The 15,126-nt window shown below is 41.7% G+C and overlaps 1 protein-coding gene across 6 annotated transcripts in view; it reads left to right on the forward strand.

The window, feature by feature from the left end:
* UTRN (utrophin) overlaps positions 1–6,799 on the forward strand; it is a 485,166-nt gene extending 478,367 nt beyond the window's left edge. For 4 of the 6 annotated variants that reach the window (XM_040627923.1, XM_040627921.1, XM_040627918.1 and 1 more), the window contains 2 exons: positions 2,366–2,388; positions 4,767–6,799. In XM_040627923.1, coding sequence (XP_040483857.1) covers positions 2,366–2,388; positions 4,767–4,775 — 32 coding nt within the window. In that variant the 3' untranslated portion in view covers positions 4,776–6,799. Of the gene's footprint in view, positions 1–2,251; positions 2,389–4,766 lie in introns of those variants that run through there. The other 2 variants (XM_040627919.1, XM_040627922.1) reach the window with 1 other exon arrangement.
* The last annotated feature ends 8,327 nt before the right edge of the window (positions 6,800–15,126 follow it).

Genomic DNA, 15,126 nt, shown 5'->3' on the forward strand with positions numbered 1-15,126 from the left:
AAGTTTCCCTAGATAGTACATAGAAGGTTTATAGGATTCATTTGCTTTGTTGCCCCTTTGAAGTTGCTCAGCTAGCAAATCTTTTAATAAACCTTTGCATTCCCAAAGCTTCCTGACCACCTTTGGAGGATTTTTCTAAGCAAATCGGATTGGCACTCTCCCAATGCCAAACCAATCCCTTGAGCCCCTGTTGCTAATGAGAACTTTAAAACTGCTTGTCACCAGCATACAATGAATTGATCTGCATGTTAATCTTGACTTTTGGTCCTTTGTGGATTAAAAATTAGCATGGTCACAAGTGAATTTACACTCCTGGCAATCCTGGAATTAAAACGAAACTGTATTCATAAATCCTAATCGCATGAATTGCCTACTTAAACATGGCATTTTTTTTGGTCTGGGTCTGTATACTGTAGCACATAACACTTTAGAATTTCTGTCTCAGATTAATATCCCAGTTGTTCCTGATCACATCCTTGAATTATGGCCTTTTAAAGTCTTCTTTTAATTATTTACATTAAGTTTCAGAGCAGATAGGAAAGCATTTTCATCTTTTCTTGACAAGGCGTTAATGAAGGGAATTTCATTGTGGTGCCCATTAACTAATGTACATACTAAAATTTTCACTGACTGCTCTAACATTTCTTTTTATGTAAATGCCTCTCAGTTTTTGCATTTATGTCATCCAAATATACAGGATACTAGTACCAAATATTTCTGGCTGACAGACCATTAAATGCTTTTAAAATTATTTTTTATCTACAGGCGTATTGTCACTGTGAATTGCCTGTGTTTATTAAACTTGAGTGACGTTCATCACAAACTCAAAACCTACTAAAATGCAAGGATTTCCTGGTTTCTTTTAGAAATAGCTTTGTGCAGTTTGTTCAGGGGAGTACTTATAGCCTTTTATTTGATACAAAGCTATAGGGGTAGGGGTGCCTGGGTGGCTCAGTTGGTTAAGCGTCCAACTCCTGATCTCACCTCGGATCCTGATCTCAGGGTCGTGAGTTCAAGCCCCGTGTTGGGTTCCACAATGGGTGCAGAGCCTACTTAAAATAAAATTAAATAAATAAATAGCTACAGGCTTAATTATGCTGATTTGGAGCAACATGGATTCTGTTTCTGGTTGGGGTTGGCTGTTATGCAGAAGAGAAATGTAGGTGTCTGCATTAATTCTAATTCTAATGCAACGGAGCTCAGTGGGAAGGACACCCACTCTTGTATTTTCCTACTGTAACTTATGTATCTGGTAGGACTAGGCTGGGTTTTAGCCTCATTCTTCCCCCAGATATGGAGGGGGCTCACACTTTCTCTCCAGGCATCATAAAGTTTCCCTTCTTGTTTCCTCTGTTTTTCTCACAAAGCACCCACTGTGTGGTCATGGATCTCTCTCTTTTTTCCCTTCAGCACAAAAAAAAAAAAAAATGAGAGATGGAAGGAGTGCAACATGGTAGATGATTAGGGATGATTCTTATTTGACCCAGAACAGATGTTACCCTCCTGGGGGCGGGGAGCAGAACATCCCCCGGCCCACCTGCCTCTGCCCGCCCTCACAATGCCCACCGGATCAACTCCACTGGCCTTGCTTTCTGTAACCAGGAAGGAAGGGAGTGGCTCAGCGGCAAAGGCGAATCTGTCACCATATTCCGCCTTCTCCAGCTGGGCCCCCCCAAGGCTCAGTGATTAGCCTAAGTGCCCAAGAGTCTACCAAGGGTGAGGCCAGCCCTGTGTTTGAGGCAAGCACATTGCCACCAGTTTCCTAGGCCTTTGGGGCCAGGGTGAGCCAAGGGCGGCAGAAACTGAAGACACGTGCCCCGCCCTTTCATTTCCCTAATCACCTGTTAGTCAGAATTTGTACGTTTCAGCAAAATATGCAGAACTTGCTCTGTTCAGATACATTAACCAAATACATGGCATGGTTTCAATAGGAAATTTTGAGATTTTTTTTTCAAATCTAATGATTCACTGACGCTTCGGTGTGTACTTATTTGAGAGAGCAAGCATATGTTTTGTATATTTCGGTAGAACTTTTATATCTTAAAGGACCTACGGTATGAGAAACTAGGGAAAAGAAACTAGTCTTTGTTAAAGCATCTAGCCAAAAAAAGAAGAAAAAAGAAAAGAAAGGAAGGAAGAAGGAAGGAAGGAAGGGAGGGAGGGAGAGAGAGAGGAAGGATGAAGGAAAGAAGGTAGGAAGGGAGGGAGGGAGGAAGGAGAGACCAAAACCTGTTTCTTATTTTCTTACTAGCACCCGTTTAACAGCTGGGAGCTGGGAACACCCCCCAGTCTTGCATGCCTCAGAGGGGGAGCCAGCAAGACAACCAGAGCACCTTCAACTGATTTCTTTTGTTTTCTCTTTCAGCCAATCTCCCCAGCAGGCCACAGGTAAGAGTTAACGGGGTTGATCAGCTCAGGGGTTGTTGATTACAACCTAGAGGAAGCAGATGAGCTGCTTTTGATTTTAGTGCTAGACGTTATTCCCCATGTAAATTAGTAAACTTGCTTGACATTTAAATGTTAGTGAATTCTGTCAGTCTGGGGAAGGGGAGCCCCTCTCAAGCCAGTTCTTCCAGATGCCCCCCAATACCAAGTGCCTGATGGTGTGTGTGCTAACAGCTTTGTACTGGCCTCATGTGTTCTGTGCAGAGTCACCCTGGATAGATGTGGCCGACCACTGTTCTCCAGATTTGTACTTGAGGCGGCTATCACAGAACATTGACTTAAAAACAGTGCTGGCAGTGGCACATGAAATGATTTTGTTACTTTGAGGGGGCAGATGTGTTGATTTTACTTTTAAAAGTTTGCTGAGGAGGGGAGGGGAGGAATTTACTGAGAAAGGTCGGCAACTATACTTTTATAGTTTTCCTTACCAGGTACTCTTAGTGCTAAGGAGCCACAAGACCACAGCACATCTTTGGAGAACATTTTCTTCCCTGAATATGTTTATGAATCTTTAACCTTCTGATTGTGTCATTGTCTTAATGGCAAGAGGTGTTGGGATCTTCACGAGAAGCACAGTGGTCTTTAGAATGGTCTTTAGAATCCGGAGGGAAGAAAAGGAAATCTCAAGTCAATTAGCAGATGTGAGGTATGAGCTCAGGAGATGCGAGGTGAGAGCTCAGTGAGGAAAAGTCTTCTGATTGCTCGTATTGTCTCAGTGAATCGGAAGCCAGGGCTTCAGCAGAGGGTGAGGACGGAAGGAGGTATCAGAGGTGTGAGGAGAGACTGGAAGATGTATGTGCCTTAGCTGCTTGGAGAGCAGGAGATGATGGACAGGGAAGTAGTGTGACTGCAAGGCAGCATTCAGCCTGACTTCTGGGGCCTGCCTATGATTTTAATGCGAGGCCATCTGCAAGGCTGTGTGTTGTCCCCTGGGCACATACAAGTTCAAAAGCACAGGAACCAGAGTTGACTGGGTGTTGCATTTAACCAGAGTTGATGTTGTGGTTTGGCGAAGAGAGTGTAACAGTTCAAGGGAAGAAGCAGGGACATGCTGATAATGATTGAACCAGGCATCTAAGCTTGTTGGGAAAGAAGTGATGACATGCTGGGTACAGGAGACAGAGAAAAAGGTGGGAGGAGCAATGGATTGTGCTAGCAAAGGGTGGATGGAGTTGGGGTCCTAATGGAAGTAAGTGGAAAACTAGGAGTAGTTGTCAGAAGGCAGGATGAGTGAAATTGAAGTGTTGCAGGGGTTGAGGTATTGGTGATGGTCCATGTGGGAGTTTGCATGGGTGACAAGGGTGGATCACAGGTTCACTGGAGGAGAGGAGTTCAAGGAACTGAGAGGCCAGAGTCTTGGAAGAATCATCTATGTGGGTATTGAAGTCACTAAGATTAAAACATAGTTTTAGATTGATGACAGTGAGCCATTCTTCAAAAGTAAGGGAACATGATCCAAGGGGTCCGAAGATGGCTGTATAGTCTGATGGTGGTATAGTCTGACGGCATGAGATTCAAAATTGGGTGAGGAGGGAGAGGAGGTCTGGAAAATCATAGTGTGGACCTAGAAAGCACTTGTCCAATATATGAAGAGTATAGGAGATAAAAAACAGTCATATGTGAGGAAGTTGTGGAGGAAGCTGTGTCTTTAAGGGAGATCTGGGTATTGACCAGAGCAAGCAGCTGGAGGATGCACACAGAAAATTGAAGGACGTGGATTTTAATGATGACGGATCCAGCTATTTGACATTCCCTTTAAAAGATTGATGCACTCCCCTGAGTGTGGCCCCGATTTATATCTTCTCTGGCCGATGTCCATTGGCCCTGGTCCATTAACTGTACCACTACACACCCTGAGACTAGGAGTCCTGTCTTTTGTTCCTCTTATCTGGCCTCCAGTGTAGGTCGGAGAGCAGTTAGAATTGTCAAGGGTACCCCGTCAGCCATAGACTTCCCCCAGGGAGAGATGAGGTGCTCGCACCAGCCTCATTCACTCACCCTTGGTACCTCCAGCAAGAAAAAGCCAAGTCCTCTCAATTTTAACTTAGTTTCTAGCCTGGGCAAGAGAAGTCTTCCAAACGTCGTCTATATTGGCTGCAGTGATAAAAAGCAGACTAGATGCCTTCAGCATGAGAGAGAGAGACCTCATCTCAGGAAGCAAAAGTCACAGGGGAGTAGAGGGTCCCCTTCAAACACAACAAAATGGGATTTGACTCATTCTGAAAGAAGCAGTTTTATTTCTCAGAAGAGTTGACAGGTCCCTCCTACCTGTAATGTTCTGTGTAAATGTTGTTCTGACAGGACTCTTTCCCTTCCCGCAGGCAATGTGAAGTATTCATCTAGACAGCCAACATTTCCTGACTTCCAGCATTGCCCTTTTCAGCAAATGCCAATTCTAAGTTCCATCTAATCAGAAGCTCCGTGGCTCCTTGAAACATGCTGTTGAGCGCTGACTGTGTGTTCTACTGAAGGAGTAAAACACTGACTATCCAAAGAGAAAAGGATATTTTTGTTTTTATAATAATCATATATTATTGTTTATTGTTTCCTTCTTCCCTTTCTATGCAACTGTAAATTAATGAACAGAGTGGTATTTGGAAATGGTAATACATTTGTCACTGATTAGTATACTGTATACAGCATTGGGAAAGTGGGGGGGGGCTTTCTAATATGATACCTTCTTTTTAATAACCATGACAAAAATTGCAAGAATTAGAAAACAATGTTACATTTTTACATTCCTTCATATTAACCTTGTACAATAACTTCATTTATTTTTTCCACTCTTTTACCATTACGTTTTGGTTATTTATAACTCATCAGCCACATGACCAAATAGATTTCCTTGTATTTGTTTCCATGATTTGGCCAAATTAATAAGTTCGTATGTTTCAATCAAAGATTTATGTATATGAATTAGGCTACATCTCTGTGTATACCGCTTAACTCTACTTGACGACATACGCTTCGGTTCTTTAGTGACCACTTGGATAACCACAGGAAAAGTCCTGTGGGGCCTACCTGAAATTCCCATTGGGATTTGTTTCCTGCATTTTATTTCCCTGCTCTGTGTAAGTACGTCTTGATTCCTTTATTTATTTCATGTCCCAATCTATATGCTAGAGGAGACTCCACGCAGGATTGTAAGAATCTCAAAGATCATTTCACCAAAGGTTACCCATTTAAGTCTATTTTCGTTTTGACATAGAAACAAAACATGAGATAACATTTCCTTAGTTGCGGAGTCTTGATTTTCATCGTTAAATACACAGCAGACCTTGACTTAATTGTGCTACCAGGACACATCTTTGTCTTTAATTCCCTTTGAGGCGGATTTTATTTTTGTTTATGTATACTCAAGCCATTTGTAATTCTTGAAATTCCCAGTTGTTTTCTTTCTGACAGCAGACACAAATTTAATGCATGTTTCATTTTACCTTTTGGGTGAATGATTACATTTTTTATTACTTTTCATTTGATCAATATATTTGGAAAGGATGTTTATCAAAAGCCTATGTCACTGCTTCGTAGAGGAATGAAATTAATACTTAGATGGTGGTACCCCTCCCTGTACCTCTGAGTGCATTCAGTTAGGCGTTTGGTTCAGCTTCTGATTTAACATTTAATTGATTAGTTGAAACATGTTATGTAATCACCAAATGTAGAGAAACCAAAAAAAAAAAAAAAGTGAAAATAATGTGTTTTGATTCAAGCATACATGCATTTAAAACATCAGGACGTTTTAACTTTGGGTTCTCTTGACCTGGGTTTGGCCAGACGGAGGCTTAAAGTTAGAAATTGCTGTTCTTTTAGAATAGGTTGGGTGGGTTGGGGGGCAAGGGTGTCTATTTGCAGCATAGATATTTTGAGAAGAAAATTGTTTTATATAAGAGGAAAGCCATGACCACCTTTCTACCTCAGACCCATCTTCCTCCATTGTGTTGGAGAGAGCTTTATGCCGCTGCAGTCTGCAAAATCTAGAGCTTTCATCAGGCCACATCAAACCCAAGAAAAGCACCTATTTAAAGAAAAAAAAAACTTTCCCTGAACTCTGAACTACAAGTTGTAGATTTGGTGTCTTCCTTGTTCTTACTTTGAAAAAATATGTATTCATTTTTCTTCCGCTTGTAATTGTGTGCAACAGGTCTTCTCTCTGCTATTAAGGAAAAGCTACAGAAAACACTACATTGTAACCTTCTAAGTAATAATAAAAAAGAAATATATCACAGTAACAACAAGGGGAAATAAGTATGTAGTTCTTTTGATATATATGGTAAAGAACTAATCATAGACTATCATCTAATCTGGTTACATGTTGTATTTTTCATCCTGAATAAAAGTAATTTTAACACAAGATGACTTTGATATTCTTCAGCTGTGTTCATTGATAGAGTCTGAGCTTTGAGTGTACATTTATGAAAATAAAATATAAAAAGAGCCTGTATACTGATAAATCTGCATGTTTTCCTCTACTTTCTCTTCTACCGACTAAGACATCGCTCTTCGTGTTCTCATTGTCTCATTCTTCCTCTGTGTCCCTCTCTTCTCTCATTTATATAATTCTCAATTTCCTTTACAAATAGAAAGCTCATCGATAGGGAAAAAATAATGTTGGATGTTAAGAACATGTCCGTGAAGCCCTATTTGGCTTCTGTTTTAGTAACTTAAATGCTGTCAGTATTTACTTGATTACTCTTCCAAATCCACTTTTAGCCTCATGCCCTTAAATAATGTGCTTTTTACATGTGCACTGAATTTTAACCATTCTGGTAGTGGGTTTAATCCCTTCCTGAAGCCATCCCATGGAAAATAGTGCTGAGAATTGTATTAGTTGATTCTGAAAGTAAAAGCTCTCTATGACATAGAAAAATCCCCAAACATGTAATTTGTTAAAATAAAATGGGTATATTCTAATGAACATACATTTCAAACATCTTATCTACCCCAAAGTAATAGTCACATTAAATATTCCTAAGGAAACAATTGTTGAATTCCAGTGACCTACTGAGTAGATAGTTGAAATAGAAGTGAGAACAGAAAAAAAGTTTTGTTTTTACAGTAAGCCTTCAGCTTGTTACTTCTCTCTATCATTGAGATTATATGAACTTTTTTTAAAGGGTTTATTTACGTAAGAGAGAGCACATGAGTGGGGGGGAGGGGCAGAGGGGGAGGGAGAGAGAATCTCAAGCAGACTCCCCCCTGAGCGGGGAGCCCAAAGCAGGGTTGATCTCACGACCCTGAGATCATGACCTGAGCTGAAACCAAGGGACAACCGACTGAGCCACCCAGGCGCCCCTATGTGTACATTTTTAAAGAATGTAGATTGCTCTTGGATTTCTCCCTGCCCACCCACTCCCCCATTCAACTGTTTCAGTCAACCAACTTTTTCAGAGGCCTTTCTGAATTCATTAGTTGAAAATTTAATGTAAATACAGTAAAACACCACTAACACCACACCACCCAGCTCTATAGGTAGGATCTAAAAACTTCATTGCCGTGCAAAATCAGCTAGTGTTTTGGTGAGGTTCATTAAGTGGTAAGAGTGAGCCCTTGAAGGAGGCCAAGGGCCAATCTCATTCATGCTATGTCCATTTCCCGGGGGTAGGAGTTTTCTGTTGGCATAATAATTGGAACGGCAACCAGAAAACCTCAATGAGAAGCATGCATGTCTTTAGCTCATGGGATGTGAGGTTCAGTTGATCTCAGCAGGACTCCTCTGCTCACAGCTGGACTTGTTTGGATGTCTTCGGTTAGCTGGCTGTTGAGGGGTGTGGGTGGCCAGACTGGGTGGTTGCAGCAACCTGGCTGTGTTCTTTCACTCACTGGGGAGCTGACTAGTTATGTTCTCCTACACTGGCCCATGCTGGGTTGCAAATGGAGGACTTTGCTGAGAACTGGCACACCACCACTCCTAAATCCTGTTAGTCAACTTGATTTTACCTCTTTTTATGAGAGTAACGGCAAAGTCGCCGAGGGTGTGGCTATAGAGAGGGGCCATCAGGTTTCACAGTAGGAACTTCGAGGGAGGTAAAGGGGCACTTAGGCCAAAATACCAAAATGTCCATTTCCTTGGGCATTATGTCCACTGTGTCAATGGAATGGGAAGGGGGTGGACCTTTTACAAGGCTTTCTTTGAAAACAAAGGTCAAGATCAGTCCCTCCTCCCAGGCTACCAATCCAATTTCAGAAAGAGACGCAAGTCAGAAAACTTGACATGTCTCTGCCCAAAACTCTATTATGAGAGGGAGGAGACCTCACGACTGATACTAATATTAGAAAAATAAAAAATAAAAACAAAACAGAAAAAAACCTAGGTGAAAAATGGAATAGAAGGGATATTATTTTTACCTGCTCAGGTTTGTTCAAACGGAATTGTTAATTTTTCATTGGAAGACCACACGATACATAGGGGGTCTTCACTTTGACCAAATGAGTAGGCACATGTGATACTGTGTCCCTGCCAAGCATTTGTTTAGAAACATGTAATTTATTTGCATTTTCCATAAAGGTAACCAAGCTGGCACTAACCTCTCATTTTGAAGGCATTCCAATTGGTGCCATAGTTTCATATTTTAGAATATTTGCAGAGCATGCTCTGCTCAGACAGGCTTTTACAGACAGCTTATTTTTTGGGTACTCTTTGGAGTTTTGTATGTGGGTAATTAGGAAAAATTAATTGACAGTTTGCCCTCAGCCTAGCTCTGTCCTCTTCCAGAAAGCACAAATGTTGAATTTGTAATTAAATGAGATGAGTTCCCAGGCTGCCTTGGATGTAATTACAATTAGTTCCTGATATTACTTTTTTAAGACCACTTTTCAGAAGTATTAAAATACTGATTTTTAAATTTTTGCTTCAAATCAATTATTTTTTTAATTTACATAACATAAAATGACATTGTAAAATTGTTGGAAAGAATTGAGTCATTCTAGTATATATCTGACCCAAGTGAACCCATCAAAATCTAGAACAGTCTCATTATTATACCTTGTGAATCTCCTGAGCCATGTTTACTGCTTGGTAAATTGTGGACAGCCACACACAACAGCAGGGATGTCTAGGGGTACACTTCCAAAAGCTCACCCCCACCCACACAATCTTCTTGTATCCCATTCTCCTCTCCTCACTTCCTCCCCCACCAAGCAGGTTTATCTTGTCAACGATGCCTAGAATAAGGTGCTGCTTAGTGTAAAACAAAAAGCTGGCTGGATGCTATCTCCCCAAAACATCAATGATGAGTTAATACAATGAAAAAGGTAAAGAAGAATCTTAGGATTAACCACGGATCAAAATTTTGCCTTGGCTTGAAATTTAGTGCCTATAACTGCATTAAACACAACATCTCCATGTGCCTGGGATGTGCGAGGAGGGGCTGCTCAAGCTGGCAAAAGCAGAATGAGGGAATGAATCCATGCCTGGGGGCTCCTGATCTGGTGGGAAGCCCATCATAAGCAAGTGGTTCCAATAATAGTAACGGGAGCTGGAAGGAGATTGATAGGTCCCTATAAGAACATGTAGTCCATTCTGGACCCCACAGGGTGTGTATCCAAATATAGAGATACAGTTCAAGAAAAACATAGGAAATTCACCACCCCCTACAGAGAAGCACATCCCAGTAACCTCACTGGGATGTTTCAGTGCACTTACTAGTGACGTTAGACTCCTAAGCCGACATCGCAATGATCACTAAAAACGCGCTGGACGTAGCAGCATTTCCCCAGTAAAAGGATTCCCTAGTTAAATATTTTCGGAAACACTGTAGGCTCTAATGCCCTTTAAAGCTTCACAGTGCACAGGAACATGTTAAAAGCTTTTAGAAATCCTGAAGTAAAGAATGGCGCCTGTGTGTCACTCTGCATTTCTAAAGCATTTTACAACAGAACCCTTTCGAGCCTTACCTATTCACATCCTGCAGTGTATGCTTGGGTGCTCAATTAATGTTGTAAATTTTAATCTTGCACCTATGCATGGGTAGTGATCCCATGCAATCTAGAGAAGTGATAGGTGAATAGTAAAAGAATTAGTATTAAATCAAGAAAGTAACCTTGTGTGACAACCACATATTCCTACCATTACGGGGATATGCTAAAGCATGTGTGAGAATCAAGACAGTTTGCCCTCAGCTTAGCTCTACCCTGGGCTCAGGAAACCTAAAATTTCTAGAGGAAAATGATTTCTGTTTCTAAAATCCATGCCTTCCTGGATGAGCCATGCACACACTAAACCAGGCATGAATTACAGAACAACAGCCCACGGCTGGGCTATCCAAATACCACTTCCTAAGAACCCATTTTTTAATTTATTTACTTAATTAATAATGGGGATTTCTGGGGCGCCTGGGTGGCTCAGTCAGTTAAGCGTCTGTCTTCAACTCAGGTCATAATCCCAGGGTCCTGGAATCGAGCCCCCACCTCAGGCACCCTGCTCAGTGGGGAGCCTGCTTCTCCCTCTCCCTCTGACCCTCCCCCCTGCTCATGCTGTCCTGTGCCCGCATGCTGTCCTGTGCACATGCGGGCACCCTCTATCTCTGTCTCTCTCAAATGAATAAATAAAAATCTTTTTAAAAAATGGGGATTTCTGGTTTCTGCTAAAACTGACCAAAATGTTATCCAATCACCATGTGGTTGTCATGTAGTACGTAGAGTTATAAATACCATTTATTGTCTCTCCTCCAATAGCCCCTTTCTTTTGAAGTCTGGATCTTTTGCACGCAGGTAAAAACTCTCATTCGCCCCCACCCAGATCTATGTGTAAGGTTCCATAGCTCTATCATCAATCTATCTATCTATCTATCTATCTATCATCTATCTATCTATCTATCTATCTATCTATCTATCAATCATCTATCTATCTATCTATATATCAACAAAACAATGCTCTAGTTTGTCACCACCTATTTGAATTATTGCCCAACTCTATTCCTTTAGTATATTGAGCAAACAGTGCTGTAAATTGTCACAATCTGTTTGAATTATTCTTTTTTTAAAAAGATTTTATTTCTTTATTTGAGAGAGAGAGAGAGAGAGAGAGAAAGTATTAGTGAGCCCAAACAGGGTGGGGAGGGGCAGAGGGACATGGAGAAGCAGACTCCCCACCAAGCAGAGACGCAGGGCTCGATCCCAACCTGAGCCAAAGGCAGATGCTTAACCAACTAAGCCACCCAGGTGCTCCTATTTTGTTTTTTTAAAGATTCCACTCATTTATCTGAGTGAGAGAGAGAGGGAGAGGGAGCACGAGAGAGAGCAAGCACCAGAGGGGGGAGAGGCAGACGGAAAGGGAGAAGCAGGCTCCCCACCGAGCAGGGAGCCTGATATAGCACTGGATCCGAGGACCCTGGGATCATGACCTGAGCCGAAGGCAGAGGCTTAACCAACTGAGCCACCCCAGTGCCCTCCTGTTTGAATTATTTTTTAAATCTATTCATTTAGTGTATTAAGTAAACACACACTGATTATTAATTTCATTTCCCACATTTTACTGAAAATAATAAAAGGAGTCTTAAATAGTGGTTATTAGAACTGTGCCCTGTGAATGTGAACAGATCCTTTTGAGATTAGATATCAAGCATCAGGGCTCCTGGGTTTTATCTCCCATGAATACATTGTTTACGTGGCATTTCTGAATCAGAACAGTTTAGAGCCAAACCCACGAACAGAGGGACTAGAGGATACGCCACTGCAATTGGCCTAGGCTCGAAGACTAATGAGTTAACTAAGTCAGTCTTCATCAGTTTTTGAAAGGATAAACACAGCTAGATGATAGAGCATTAAATTGTGGTCCTTATACCACCTTCTTCAGAATCATCGGGAGTCTGATTAGGCCCTTACCAGAGCTGCTGAATGAAGCTCTCCAGCCCACGCTCAGGAATCTGTTCCATAGGCCTGCTGGTTCCCCAAATAACCAGTTTCTAAGACCAAGTTGAGGGCTTTTTTGTTTGTCTTGGTAAAAGTAGTAAGAGAGAATACTACTTGACAGCATTTTCGTAGTGTCTCCAAGGGGAAAGGGCTTGGTTAGGACTGCAGAACGGGGATAATATAATAGTTTAGGATTGGTAGGCATAGCAAGGGGAACATTCGGAGGCCAGGTTTTGAAGAATGTGGGGGAATACAGTGGTTTGATGCTGTCTGCTGAAGAACTGACTAGTTTGATTTCACATAACTGGGTTTTTCAAGAAGTTTCTGGAACAAACCATGAAGTTATAATGCAACCATAATGATGAAGACAGAGGAACACTAAAACTATGTTAGTGAAGACAATGGAATTCTAAACTCGTGATGTAGACAAAGTTGAGTGGGCGTAGGTACGCTTGGTTCCCAGCTTCTTCAGCCCGAGCTGAAGGATGACAGATCATTAATATCTGGGAACATGATCAAGCCACAACCTCACCACAATTTGAGGTGTCATGTTTCCAGTGTGATCATCTCACCTGCCGTTGAGTGTCCGTTTTCCTGTTCTTTTTGCCGAATGATCCTTCATTAGATCATTAGATGGGACCGCAGCTACGCAAAGTGCGCAAAGCTCTGGAGATCACAGATCTCAGCACTGCGGCTCAGACAAAGAGCAGGACCAGGCTTCCGATCAGGGTTTGCGTCCGACTTTTCAGCCAGGAAGTATGAGCACCCAAACTAAACTCAGAGACCCGTCTGATGAGTCTGCAGAAATAGATACGGAGTTACTAGCAAAAATCTTTTTAAATCTTTTGTAATTTCTTTGTTTGCATCCTGGATTCTCTTAGTAATATTTTAGATACCAAAAAGGTCTATGGAGCTGTAATCACAATATCCTTTCTCTAAGATAGCACCTGTTCCCTTTAGAGGTCGATATTACTTGGCAGCTCTATTCTGAACCATCTGTTATTTTCTCTGTTTCAGTGTTAAGATCTATCCCATCAACAAACAAAAGTAAGTCTTGATTTTCTAAAGTAGTTCCTAGCATATCTATTCAAGGGCCTAGACAGTTCACAAACAGATGTTAGACAGTCATAAGTGCCTCCTTCTTAAAGATAATGGAAGAAGAGGAGCAGGATTCAAAGCATTATAATGATGTATAGAAATATGTCAGGGAGAAAAGAATAAGATTTTGTAGGAGGTAAGCCTACTTGCAGAGAGACGTTCATTTTCAATGAGCAACAATGAATTTGCCCCAAGAGAGACTCCAGTTTAAAGAAGATGCTAAAAAAGGAGTTGATAGAGGCCCCCCCTCGTTTAGCTCTTGTGGCCAGTGCCCTTAGCAAGGTGAGTAGACTTTTGCCACCAGATCAAGAGAGAAACTGTAGTACACTTGGGCCCTGGTGATGCACAAAAAGCTGAGTCAGAACACCCAGGCCTTGTTCAAATCTCTCATATGATATAGAATTAGACAAACGTGTGGTAATTAGGTAGGCCCAGAGTGGGAGGTTTTTGAAGAGTTCATTGTCACTCAAGAAAGAAGTGTTTGTGCTTAGATTCCCGAGGGGGCTGGCTACTGAGGATCTGGTTGAGTCATACAAAGATGTAGAGATTCAGAACAGCCAGAAACTGCAGTAGCCAGTGAGATTCTAGAACCCTCTCCATCTCTCCGTTCCTGCCCTGGGAAAGTTCGGCAAGGCCAAGCCTGTTAAGAGAAAGAAATTTACCTTCTCGGGATAAATCTTGTTCCAGGTGATGGACTTGACTTTGACAAAACTGTTAGGTTCTCTTTGGAAATCTTATGCTGCCTCTGAGCTAAAACAGTAAGCCGAGGGATGGCATCAAGCATAGAGCTCACCCCACCTCAAGCACACAAAAATGGTCATTCACATATTGAATAAGAAGCGAATCATGAGGAAATTTAGGTCCTAGAGTTGGTGGTTTGAAGAACTTATGAAAAGTAGGAGGGAGCTTTCATAGTACTTTTGGCCATACCAATCAGGTATATTGTGGATTTGTCAAGGAGAAGGCAAACAATTATTGATTACTTTGACCTAAAGGGACACCAAAACAAGCAGAACACAGATATACTAGTGTACAATGGGAGCCCCAGGAGCCACTAAAAGAAAATAGTATTTGGGTTCGGTAACTGCAGGGAAGCAGGGAGTATCATGGCCTGGACAAACATCTATTCTACCCCCAGACTATTAACAGTGATGATACCAGTGTTAAAGGAAAGCTGAAAGGTATATGAGTCCTTTATTAGACTTTTGGCTATGGGTCGTAGTTGTAGTTCACCTTTAACTCGGGCTAAGAAGCTATCATGCGAGTTTGGGTTGACATTTAGACGGGGCAGTCTTAACCCTGACGGTTAAGCCCCAGGAACGCTATCTATCTGAGAAGACCATGCCCGCAAGAAGTCTGGTGTCTCCTTCAGATCTGCAATGTGGGCTTGATTCAGATACACTGACATTGGTAAGTCACTGTCCAAATTAGCTATGCCATTAGGATGAATAGGGGGCCCGCAGGTATTTCAAGAAAAGAACTATTAGCATATTTAGCCTGGCAATTCAATTTGCACAGTAAACTACTCTTTATGAAGTTAGCAGGTGCGCGTGTTCATTAAGGGGGGAAACGTGTTCCTTGCTTAGAGACCCCAGGGCAACAGTTATGGACTGGGACACAGGGAGTGTGTGAGGATTATTAGAGACCCCCATCACCTGAGTATTCGAATAGTTCTGTGTTCTGTTTTAATACAGTCTAATAGTCCACTCCAAAGGCAAGGTTGTGTAACTG

Source organism: Ursus maritimus, unplaced genomic scaffold (assembly GCF_017311325.1).
Source record: "Ursus maritimus isolate PB19 unplaced genomic scaffold, ASM1731132v1 scaffold_13, whole genome shotgun sequence".
NCBI classification, from domain to species: domain Eukaryota; kingdom Metazoa; phylum Chordata; class Mammalia; order Carnivora; family Ursidae; genus Ursus; species Ursus maritimus.